This window comes from Zerene cesonia, chromosome 27 (assembly GCF_012273895.1).
Source record: "Zerene cesonia ecotype Mississippi chromosome 27, Zerene_cesonia_1.1, whole genome shotgun sequence".
NCBI classification, from domain to species: Eukaryota; Metazoa; Arthropoda; class Insecta; order Lepidoptera; family Pieridae; genus Zerene; species Zerene cesonia.
Genome location: NC_052128.1, coordinates 6,619,721 through 6,632,239, shown reverse-complemented (window position 1 = coordinate 6,632,239; position 12,519 = coordinate 6,619,721). Strand labels below are relative to the sequence as shown.

General features: G+C 32.9%; 1 protein-coding gene across 2 annotated transcripts in view; it reads right to left on the bottom strand.

The window, feature by feature from the left end:
- Positions 1 to 1,867: 1,867 nt before the first annotated feature.
- The window catches only part of LOC119837408 (prothoracicostatic peptides), a 53,185-nt gene continuing 42,533 nt past the window's right edge, over positions 1,868 to 12,519 (bottom strand). Inside the window, exons 3-7 of one of the 2 annotated variants that reach the window (XM_038362983.1) lie at positions 11,626 to 12,075; positions 11,273 to 11,374; positions 10,839 to 10,944; positions 9,555 to 9,644; positions 1,868 to 2,202 (exon numbers count right to left, since the gene is read on the bottom strand). In XM_038362983.1, coding sequence (XP_038218911.1) covers positions 2,177 to 2,202; positions 9,555 to 9,644; positions 10,839 to 10,944; positions 11,273 to 11,374; positions 11,626 to 12,075 — 774 coding nt within the window. In that variant the 3' untranslated portion in view covers positions 1,868 to 2,176. The remainder of the gene's footprint in view (positions 2,203 to 9,554; positions 9,645 to 10,838; positions 10,945 to 11,272; positions 11,375 to 11,625; positions 12,076 to 12,519) is intronic. The other variant, XM_038362984.1, reaches the window with a different exon arrangement.

The following is a 12,519-nucleotide window of genomic DNA, read 5'->3' as shown; positions in this document are numbered from 1 at the left end:
TTACAGTTGCATTATGTGAATTTAGACTAGTATCTTTACGTGTAGTATATCTTATTTTTTATCTTTTTTAACTTAAATGTAGGTACAAACATTTCATATATGAAATTCCGAATAATTTTGGATGTTTCTTACTTACAGTTAAAGAAACATCCAAAAATTATTACACGTCGCACAGTACAATGCATATGGATGAATATTTCAGATCAGCTTATTGATTAAGTGATTGGGTGACAAAGTAATTTTTTATTCTTGTAATGCATGTTCAGATGTTTGTTTTTTCGAAGTTGTATTTCGCGTTTCAGCTTTGTGGGCGTAAAAAATGATTTTTTATTACCATTTTCACAACATTCAGTGGTTCCCTTATCCGAACACCCTAGGGTATGGTATTGAGTATTCTATTTGCGTTATCCGAAAAAGTGTATTCAACTATGCTGTCAATTATACTCAAACGCTTAATCCAATCGTCAAATTTGGTAAAAAAAATGTTTGTCTCATGTGTCATTAGAACGTCATATAATATATTGTTATATGTTCAATTAGAAAGCTCAAAGTTCAAAATTTTCATGCCATAATCTTTCATCCTCTATTATATTCACTTGTGGGTGGAATTTATCAAAGTCCACTAGTTTGGACTGTACGTTGATAGATAAAAGAAGAAGGACGGGCGTGAAATGCCAAAAATCCCGAGGAAAAATGACTTAATATCGAAAAGTAGTTGCTTAACGAACCGTTTTAATTTTCCTTCATTTATGAAACAAAGCAATACCTAATTGCATTTTTGCAATATTCAGACATTATTAATCTTTCCACGATTCTGTACTTTTTCACATCTTTGAGTCACAAATTTTAATCGAAGTGTAGAAGCATATTCGTCACGTAGTATCGACAACACTTCACATCTCACGAGTCGCGTGTCACTCAGCTTTGTTGCGCGTTATTGTCTGCAAGAGTTATTAACTGGCACGTTTTACAGACATATATAGGTTATTTACTTGTATATGTTCGTAATTTATCAGTAATGGTTTTTATGTGGAGGATTTAGCATCGTGTAATCTTTGGAAAGTCTGCACTGTTTTTCTGTTTTTTATTCCATGAAAAGTTTATATTTAAAGGTTTATAAAAAAGTTTATAAACCTTTAAATATAAACTTTCAATATAAACATTTCTCGATAGAGAAGACACACTTTAAAATATGCAATTGATATTCCCTGGTGAGCGGTACGAAAATTACTTTGATTAATATCATTGCGTTTGGTTCAAAAACATTCGAAATTCTAATCTCTTTTTCTTGCTTAGCTTTCAAGAATTAAAAGAAGATTAGTAGTGTTAAATTATTAATAAATATATGTTTGATTTATATTCCAATTTTGCTTATGGTATATGTTCGCCAGTAAATAGATGCAAATAAATTAATCCGTTTTTATAATTGTTATACGTAAATAATAATGCAATAAATCTGTTACCACCAGAGTTCGCTCGTTTTATTTAATATTGTTAGTAGGAAAGTCGTCAATTTACAATCTGTAATAAGCTTTAGCTTTGGAAGCAATTCATTGGAGCAAAATCTGCTTTTACGATTTGAGTATTGTGCGTTTTGTATTGGCATTTATAATGTATTTTATTGAATTCGTACTCTATTTACTTGATTTATATTATATTACTGTTCATTTCGATTACCTTATATACTTTTATAATTGTATTTAATACAATTATGAAGTGTGCGGGGGAAAGGTTCGATATATATACATGCTGAATTCATCAGTGTCTTATTAATTCCATTTCTTTTACAGCAATTATACTCTAAATTGTTTTTTCCATAAGCAAATTTACATAAAGAATAATCAAAATAAAACAAGTTTCGGCTCCGAATAAATTTTTATTGGACAACATTAAAGTCATGAAGCCATTTAATACATCAACATTACTAATAAAATACAATTATTAATTACAATATTAATTATCTAACGTATAGTAACCGACTCAACCTTAATTCTAAGCGTATAATATCATAAAAATAATCTTATATCTCTAGAAGGTGACATTTGTACGGATAACATGAGAGCGAGATAAAGAAAACAAATAGGAACTGATACCGCCAATGTTTTGAAGAACTTTCTAGAAGTATGAGTTATATAATGCTGCGATATGATTGGATTGTCGTATACTATGTCCGGATCTAGGCCTCCTCACCACTCGTGTTCTCTGTAAAGCAAAACTTGTGTTAGTACGAACAACACATTGTAATGTCCTTGCACTTTAAAGAACTACGAAAACTCGACACCAATTAACAACACTAGAGTACGCTTAATAATTCATCTTCACGCTATATAACTCTAAACATATATCTTTTTATTCTCAGGAAGTACGGGTGATATAAATAAAATGTTAAACAATGTATTAAAATGTTATACAGATGCATTCATATAATTACATTTTATTTACATTATAAGTACATTCATATAATTACTACATTGATTTTCTAATACCTTTAGATTTGTATCACTACAAAATAAAATGATTTATTTCATATACCTTGAGATTTAGTTGATATTAACTATTAGAATTTTCATTTTTTTGATGATAGAAGGAAGACATTATTTCCATACAAATGATAATTCCAAACGTGAGGTTTGGTTTCGGTTTACATTGCGGTTAATATAATGTTAAGATAACTGAAACAAACATATTGTAATCAGCTTTACAATAGCACATAATTGATGCGAGAGGATTGCTCGTGTGGTGAACAAATCGAATCAAACTGGGACATTCCTAATCCATCCGAATCTAATACGTTGGTAATAGTTTCCTTGTAATATATTACGGTTCGCTACAGATAATATTATATGGTTGGAGTTAGTCGACTCTTTAGTTTTTTATTCTGCGGGCCGTGAAGTAATTTTATCTTTATGTAGACACGTAACGTTTTAAACGAATTATAGATATCTCTAAATTAAGCTTAATATTATCTAATAATATTTCAAATTAGTGAGGGGAAAGATTTCATATGCTTTGTGTTCGTTTGTTATGAAATAACTTGAAAGTGCTCGACCGACTTTAAAAACACTGACTATTAGTTAGCTATATGTTAACATATATTTATTTTTCCTATCCCTGATCATCCTGGGCAAAGCCGGGATAAGCTTGTGTTTACATAATGACTGTATTTAACATTAAAATACTATGGACAGATAGTGGAAGTGTACCTTATACTTATCAGCATGTGATATTAGAACTTGGCCAATATATTTCAGTAAACTAATTGGTTTAACAAAGTTTGCGCGTATCTGTTGAACGCGTTTATCTAAACATCTGTCACTTTGACGTTGATATTATAAGTTATACGATCTTAACTAGAAAGCGCATTAACCGCGGGAGAAATTAATAGACACACGCGTCCAAGTAATGTGTTCTGATAGGTTTTGGATCTTGGAATTGCGAGATAAGCTTCCTATTTTATGTTTGATTGATTGAATTGATTGTATCTCTTTATCTTAGCTATAGAGAGAAAAAGTGGGTCAAAATTTGGACGAGTAATCACATTTTTAAGGATAATAATCTGACATACACAGCTGATGTTCTGGATTATGGTCGGCACCCTCATAGAAGGCCGGTGTATCTGCATTTGAAACAAATATAAGATGTTGACGAAAAAGGTTTTATTGGCTTGGTATAAAAACTTTTATTTTATTTTATTTAAACATAAATATGCCATCATTCCTATAAATATGTTTACAGAAATGCAAAATCTCTGAATGATCTCTGAATTTATCCTAATTTTCGGTTACAATGAAAATTTTAAATATATCGCCATAATAATAAGTAAATTTCACACTATACACCCATTGTACCTATAAATAAGTTTTTTTAACTATGCTTGTCTATTAATAGTATCTGTCACAAAACATGAAGCAGTAAAATATTATCAAACGATGTCAGGCCTTAATAACCTCTCGTGACAGACCATTCGGCTGGAACCCCATTTCGCGCGTAATTCCGACATGAGTTATAATTATACAATGTACACTTATAAATATGCATGATCCTTCCAAAATGTAGCCGCATCAAATTGTTTTGTTGTAATTATATATATTGTTAGATGCCTGCCAGCATCTGAGCTTTGACAATTAGTTTTCGATTGACACAAACACATAGTACATCATTAATGTTAACATTTGAATGTGTCTCAGTAGTAGAAACGATATTGACCTGTAAATGTTTGCTATATCCTACTAGTAATTAGCATCGCGAGTTAAATATTTAAAATAATATAAATAGTCTAAAAAGACAGAAAATTATTTTTTTTCTCAAATCAGATATATAATATGATGACATATACTTATATTATTGTCAAGTATCTATAAATAAACAATATTGTTCTACCAGGAATTATAATTTTTGTAATATCATGCTTTGCTTGTATTTTCAGTAATTTGTAAGCGCAATGTAACTGCCCCACATGCTTCTATAGTATTGTGTCTAATTGTATAACTTATAAGGATTCGATGCACTGTAACGTATGGATAAAGTAATGAGATTAATTGTTGAGCTGTCAGGTAGGTGGGGGAAAGGGGGGACGGGTGAGGCTGGCGCGTGTTGGAGTTAATCCGCGATTGTTTGAAAATCTACTGGTGAAAGTGATGAATGGTGTAGGACTAAATTTATATCACACGACACATCTATATTCGCTAATGGATATAATTCACTAATTTTAATAAGTAACAAATTAAAATATACCGTTAGCAAGAATATAGATCCTCTTCATGGTAGAATTTATCAAGATCCTTTCTTAGCGGGTGCTAACATCATAGTGCCTATCTGTCTACCAAATATCACTCCAGTGGTGCATTAGTTTGGACTGTACGTTGATAGATCAGTCAGTCGGTCACTTTGGCATGTTATAAATTAGATGATGGCTCAATAACATTATGAAATGAATTATTTGGGAAAACGACAAACGAGTGACTTCACGGAAATGTTAATAAAGGATATTTTTCTAAATAAGTTGTGACTCCTATTGGCACTGGCGAAGATAAACAATAACTAGATTTGTAGAATCAGATCATAAACAGGATAAATTTTGTTGAGTTCGAAGAAAACGCATTTTGTCTTTTTTATTTTTTAATTCTTGATACGCTAATGAAACCTAACACGTGGTAATCAGAAAGTTAAATAATAATAAAATTGTACATCTCCCCAATTCATACTCTTTTGGCTCGGCTCTCATAAATATACAGTTTTAAAGCCAACTTCCAAATATTTTCCAGTATTTTCTATTAGTTTCAGGTCACATATTTACTAACGCTTCAGCACGAGTGCCGGTTACAAATCACAATGTTTCATTTAACAGTTTTTATAAGCCCAGTTGGCCGCTATGCGATACCGCTCGAGTATTCACAAAACGAGAGGCCCGATTGCGAGCACAACTCAAACAACACTGGAACTTATCCAATAAGGGAACTAGTTTTTCAATCTGCAAGGGAAACCGTACCCCCCCTCCATATAATTAACTTTTATTGTGCTAATTAACACGTTCCCCTCATTACACTGAATGGGGCTTTTGATTTAATGCCGCTTTATTTTAATTACAATTAACGTCATTCGCACAAATGTTTAGAATTCGGGTCGCGGCGCGCGTGACGGATGGGAATGACTTTAATGGCTCAATTTTTTATTAAAATTGTGCGCACTTTTTGTTTTTCCAGTTGGGAAGTTTGGAGTTCGAGCAACAATATAGATATTACAACAACAATTAACAATTGCGAACCGAGATGGGACTTTGGAGATATTTAAGTACGCCATACTTAATTGGGATGAGAGTCATCACTTATAAGCTCGTGGTATTTTTTGATGATTAACAAGAAATATAGACGCGTATATAAAAAAGTTAATTGATTCATTAATGTACAACTGCTTTTATAATTAAATACTTGAAACTTGGACAGAGGCTCATTATAATGAGCTTAAAGACCACTAAAAAGGGATTCCGTGGAATATATGAAATCCAGAAAGGGAACATTGGCATTTGACCTTTCAAAATTAATGTAAAAAGCACATATTGCAATTAATATCGGCTTTAAAGTTTAAGCATGTTACTTGTGACGTGTTGATCAAAATAATATTAATACATATATCACCCCAATATGAAAGTGGGATTATAAGAACCTATTTATTCTGTTATAATAGTCACGACGGACAGACCATCTCTGCTATTTCACCCAAATATACATATTCGGGTATCTTGGAGGATATTGATATTAAAACACAATATACATAAGTGTGTCCACATTTATCCACTCTAAGAAATGGATTGAGCAAACACGCGTGTAAGCGACAGGTGACGTTAGCGATGCCATTGTAGTGTCGCCTGATTTACACGGGTTGGCTCGATGCTTTGTGAGGTTAAGTTCTTTGGCAATTTGCCCCAGAACTATTTGGTTTGTGTTGTGCTGTTATTGTGTGAACAGGCTGGGAAGGCAGAGGAAAAGTTGAGCATTGGTATAGGTTCTGTTAAAGTTGTTTTACTTGAATTAGTTTTAAAATATTAACGCTTGGCACTTGCGTACTCTTGATTGTACTGTTATTTTGATTAAACTGATTGCGATTAATTGAATCTTTTATTTTTGAAGCTATATTTCGAACTGTGTTGATTTTAATCTAATAAAAACTTATATTCACTAAATGTACATAAAACTGATATTCAGGCCGTGGAAGGTCCTAATGTGTCCTTAGCTTAAGTTTATTTCGGTCAGTAAGTGTACAGTGGGTCTACTGGGTTACAATGTGTCCATTTCCGATTTAGCGCCTGTACACACGAGGGACAGCTAGAAAATCGCACTACTCGTATTGCGTTAATAATAAATATTGTAAGATATTTGATATGAACGAGAATATGGAATATAATGTTATGATTAAAATCAGCTATGTGTAAGTTTGAATACTCATGTAATTAATCGAATACTTAATTAAATTTTACGCGAATATTATGTAAATTAAAGACTAATTAACCGATTTTAAACTCGATTGATTCTGTATGGAATTAATTATATACGGGTTTGTAATTAATTATATGTATATGGGTTCGATTTATTCTGTAATTATATATGTGTGTTGTGTCTCCCCATATATAATTTGGTGACCAGTCTCGCTGTAAAGTGTTCGTAACGTCGGGCTTAATAATATATTGCATAAATCGCTATGAAAATCTGTTAAAAAGTCATTAATTTCTAATACATATTATGATAAATTTAACAAATATTTATTTCTTCAATTACGTTTCTCTAATCTTCTACTGAAAGCTATTGAATAAACAACGTTTTCCCAATAAGGAGAGATTGTTTAAGTTATTAGAAAAAATAAGACTCACATCGCTGAGAAGTAATTGTTTATTTCAATAATCGTTTGTCGCATCGCGAGTGGGAAGCATTAATAGGGGTTTTATCGTATAAGTTAACAGCACTCGGTATTTTCCTTTCAGATTAGGGACCTATCACTGTTGACAATTCTGTTAGCAGCCTGCTGGCCGATGTAGGCTCACGTAAATATATTCGACATTAAACGAGTTGATTTGTATTTATTTTGGGGACCAGCCATTTGATGTTGGGTGTCGTTAAGGGCCTTTAAAGTTAAATGATTTTATGAAATATACCTAGCGGCCGTTTTGTGTCAATTTTGATTTCAATGCTGTGATTTGTTTTGATGAAGGTTTATAGCGATGTATCTAAATACATGGGTTTAAATGGAGTGGCGTTTTATCGATTCCATATACAATAATTTACCTACATTAATATATCGACGACTTTTTTAAAATATTATATATAGTAAACTAGCCCGCGGCTTCGCTTGCGTGGACTATACAATTTTGTGCTTCGTGGATTTTCGAAGAGACTTGTGCAGATTATATTTTACAAATAATACCACAGTATAGCTACTTTTCGTGCGAATAAATTAATTTCATTTCAGAGGTAGTATGACAATTTATCCGACTTAAGGTGCGTATATCTCCCCCACTAATTATTTCAGAAAAAAAATCTATTTATACACGCCTATTTAATTTAGGAGACTAATCCAATTAAACTCATTAAATTACATATTCGCATTTCCCATGTTTCATGTATGACATGGATTAAAAAAAATATTTTTTAAATAAAATGCAGCAAAATTTGATCCAATGTTGGTCTATCAGCATATAATACCTTGTCAAAATGTGTTCTTATGCGATTGACGCACATATAAATCAGTCAGGAAAACAGAAAAAATGTTACAAACCGTTATTTTGGGTACTATAAAACATGCAATCATCTGTGTACTGTTTTATTATATATAGATTAATTAACATATGTGATGTCATTGTCATTGAGCTCAAGAGTATTTCTCTAATTCGTATTAGACATAAATATTTTTACATTGGTGCTGTAGCAATGAAGTGCTACAGTTTCTGCGATAAAAACATAAAAATAGTTATTCTTGGTGTCTTTTTCCCCACACAAAAGTATAGTCAATTAGGTATTTGAGACGCCATTCGAACGAGCGTTATTTCATCAATATAATTCGCCACGCAGGCCCCGCACGAAGCACTTAATGCAAAATAGAAACATAATAACTGAATCGTCGCGCTAAAAATAATAAACGGTTCCAATAAGTGCCTGAATGCGTCCAGTCGACTGGAACTAGTTCTAATCAAGGATGGAGTAATAAGTGGACGGATTTTTTTATATCGAAGAAAGTTTTTCGGTCTTTGTAATTATATTGAAAAAGTGCCTGTAAAATAATGTGTTTTTAATAATAAAAAAGAATAAACAGTCTGGACAAATAAAACTGTTTAGTTCTTGATTTAGGAAAATAAAAGAAACTGTATATTTAACCCTACGTCTATTTATCCTGTACCTACCTACCTACATTTGTATAGTACAAGGTAGGTAGTAGGTACGTTACTTATTAATTATTTAAAACTATATACAAAATACTTCTATACAGACACATATACTTTTTTACTTACATCTGATTGACATGATTTGAAAATAAATATATACTATCGTTGAAAGTATGATTAGAAATATTTTATAATGTGGTTTGCTCGATGGAGGTAAGTGTATCAAATACACGTGAGAACTGTAATAAACGATAAAACATGCTGATTTCATTTACAAACTGAAATAAACGATAAAACACGCTGAATTCGTTTCAGCATGTTTTAGCGTTTATTAAAGACTAATAATAATTCTAATCTAAAGACTATATACAGAACAATATATGAAGAGAAGTCGCATGAAGGTGACCAAGTGATACTACCAGACTACCAAAGACACTACTTATAATACAGCGACAGATGACGGATGACATAAGACTGAATGACATATTAGGAAAGAAGATCTACATTGTGCTTAGTGCAGGCAACTGCTACTGAAGTGCACGGCTAATGGTGCTGAATATCTATTTATAAAAGAGAAGAGAGCAAGAGAGGAGGCAATCTAGAATTGCAACTAACAGTTCTAAGTAACGAGTTATGAAGGAAAGAGTGATGGGCAATCTAGGATAGCTAGCAGTCGAGCGGTTACCATGCTCGTCGTCCGCCCAGTGGGCCGATCTCTTTCCCCACATGCCCCTCAGGTTGGTCCAGCCGGGCTCGCGTTTCCAGTAATATGCTCCTGTTTATAATCCACTTGGTAAGTGCTGGTTTACGTTTTGTTCGTTGGGACGGTGAAATGTTACTGTTTCTACTTGACATGACGTAATACGTAATAAGATCAATAAACCTTAATAATAGAATAAAATCTACTTATATATATATATATATATATCCTCAATGAAACACCGTATTGTAGTTATTTACTTCTTGTAGATTTTTAATATCAATTTTTCGTGTCCTCACTACATAAATATTTATCATAAACTCATCATTACGGATTAATCAACGTATTCAGTTAATGAATCGAGTTATTTACGAAATATTCGTTTAAATGAAAGCATTATATCGTTAATGAAGTTCTCACTAATTATATTGCTTTGTTAAAAACGTACCGATTTTAATTTTAAACCGCCCGCTCAAGAATAACTCGGCAATTAATCCCGGATCGCAGCTTTAGCGAATAAATCTGAGCTTTCATGGCGCTAATTTATTTCCACCGAGGATTATTGCACTTTCTAACGGATTACTTTAATATTAGTTTTTGTTTTCTTTCAGAATCCGTTATATTTGTTATGAAAATGTTGCAGTTACAACTATGTAATGATTAGCTACATTATTATTGCATTTAATTTTTAGTACATGAGGAAGTTACTAAAATCGCGTATTCATCGAATGAATTTTGTACTCATAACTTCATACAAAACAACTTTATGAAAAATATGAAACTAAAACGTTTTCATAACAAATATACCTAATTAAATGTCATAATTAAAAAAAAAAACAGCGACATTCAAACACTAAACGGTAATAATATCAATTGCAGTTAAGGCTATTAAGGCTACCATACCTCAGTGATAAATAAATGTCTTAACAAAGGTAAATAGATCACATTTGTCGCAATTACGGGGCAATATTGAATCTATTCTTGTTGGTCACTTAAATATCGATAGCGGATACAAATAGAACGTAATCCGGGAAATAAAAATAGAATTCCAATGAATATTAACAGGTAAATTATCTTCGGTACTAATAAATCTAATGTCTTTTTATCTTCATAAAGATATAGATAACTTCCAAGAATCGCAGATTATGAATATCCCGTTGAAATATTAAACATTTAAAATAGTAATATTGGTTTGTTCTTAATAATTGTTCTTTCCTGTGCAAAACATGCAATATAAAGCTTATGAATGTGGTACAAAGTATTTCATACCGCTGTTGTACTGCGCTTGTTTGATCGGTCTCTTGCCCCAGGCCCCGTGTAGTGACGACCACGCTTTCTTCTCCGGAGCCTCTACTAGCACGTGATCCGATTCAACCTATGGTTTAGTTAAAATTATAAAGAATTCTTAATATCTTTTACTTCAGTCTTAAAATACGTTTGTAGACATGTGATAATTGGACTATATTGTATGTTTACGTGAATTGACACAGTGTTATTTAAAAATGTGTTGTGTAAAAATTGTGTTTATGCGATCTATTTAGTTTAATTTTTTATTCGTAGTTATGTATTACAATATACTCTAAGTGTTCATGGGCGTTGGTGATTGTATACCATGAGGCGAATCACCAGCCCAATTGCCCCCTGTGACATAAGAAATAAGTTCTTTCCAAGAGAGTTTTGTACAAAGTCAAAGTATTATTTACTTGTGGTAGTGGCGCGAGTCGGTCAGCATAAAGCTCGTAATCCTCGTAATCAGGCTCGGCCGACCTCTTGCCCCACGCGCCGTGCAGATTGGCCCAGTTGTCCTAAACACACCGATACGTCTCCGTTATACGAGATATTCTTTATAGGCTAGGCTTTATACAATATTTAATATCTCTAGGGGACTTAAAAAAGAGTGAAACATAGTGTTTATTTTGTATACAACTTATTGCTGGATAGACGTTTTGTATAATTATTTATTATATTTCTTATCTTTTATAAAATTGTTATTGATATAGAATTTTACACCTTATATATAAAGATTGCTTAATGATATGACAAAAATAAAACTTACAGGAGTCCTCTTGCCCCAAGCGGAGCTCATGTCTTGCCAGCCACGCTTGCCCCAAGCCGAGCTCATGTCCTGCCAGCCCCGTTTGCCCCATGCGGTATTAAGGTCTTGCCACGCCCGTTTGCCCCAAGGGATCTGCGACATATCCCTCCACGCGCGCTTTCCCCACGCCCCATTCAAGTCTTGCCACCCCCTTTTGCCCCAAGCGGAGTTAAGATCCTGCCATCCGCGTTTGCCCCACGCAGTGTTCAAATCTTGCCATGCTCGTTTGCCCCAAGCGGTATTTAAATCCTGCCAAGCGCGCTTGCCCCAGGGCGAGTTGAGGTCCTGCCAGGCCCGTTTACCCCAAGCCGAGTTCAGATCCTGCCAGCCCCGTTTGCCCCAACCGCCACCCCCGTGTAGACTGGCCCATGCTCTTTTGTCGTCCTCTGATAGTTGCAATTCATTGTCAGCCTGTGTAAACCCAAAAGGAGATATAAATATTTTTGTGACAAAATTTATGTATTGCATTATGTTATAACAAAAAAAAAACTTTCTTTAAAATTACAATCAAATAATCCATGATTATTAAGTACGTACATAAATAAGAAGCAACTAATTATAGTTATTATTAAATAACGCCAACGTTACACATAAGAGGACTTTCAAGGAAGTCACGACGTATAATTAATTATATAATTTACTCAATACCGATAAAACTTGATGGTTGTTAACGTATCTATTCTGTTAATTAATTACTGAGAACGTAAAAAGAAAATTGATAACACTTCCTTTAATATTCTTGATACAAAATTAATAAGAATAAATAAAAAGTGAGATCTGAATTGGAACGGACTCAAAAGTAAAGGATATAATCAAATATTACCAAAATATAGTTCTGTACATGGAACTTAAAAT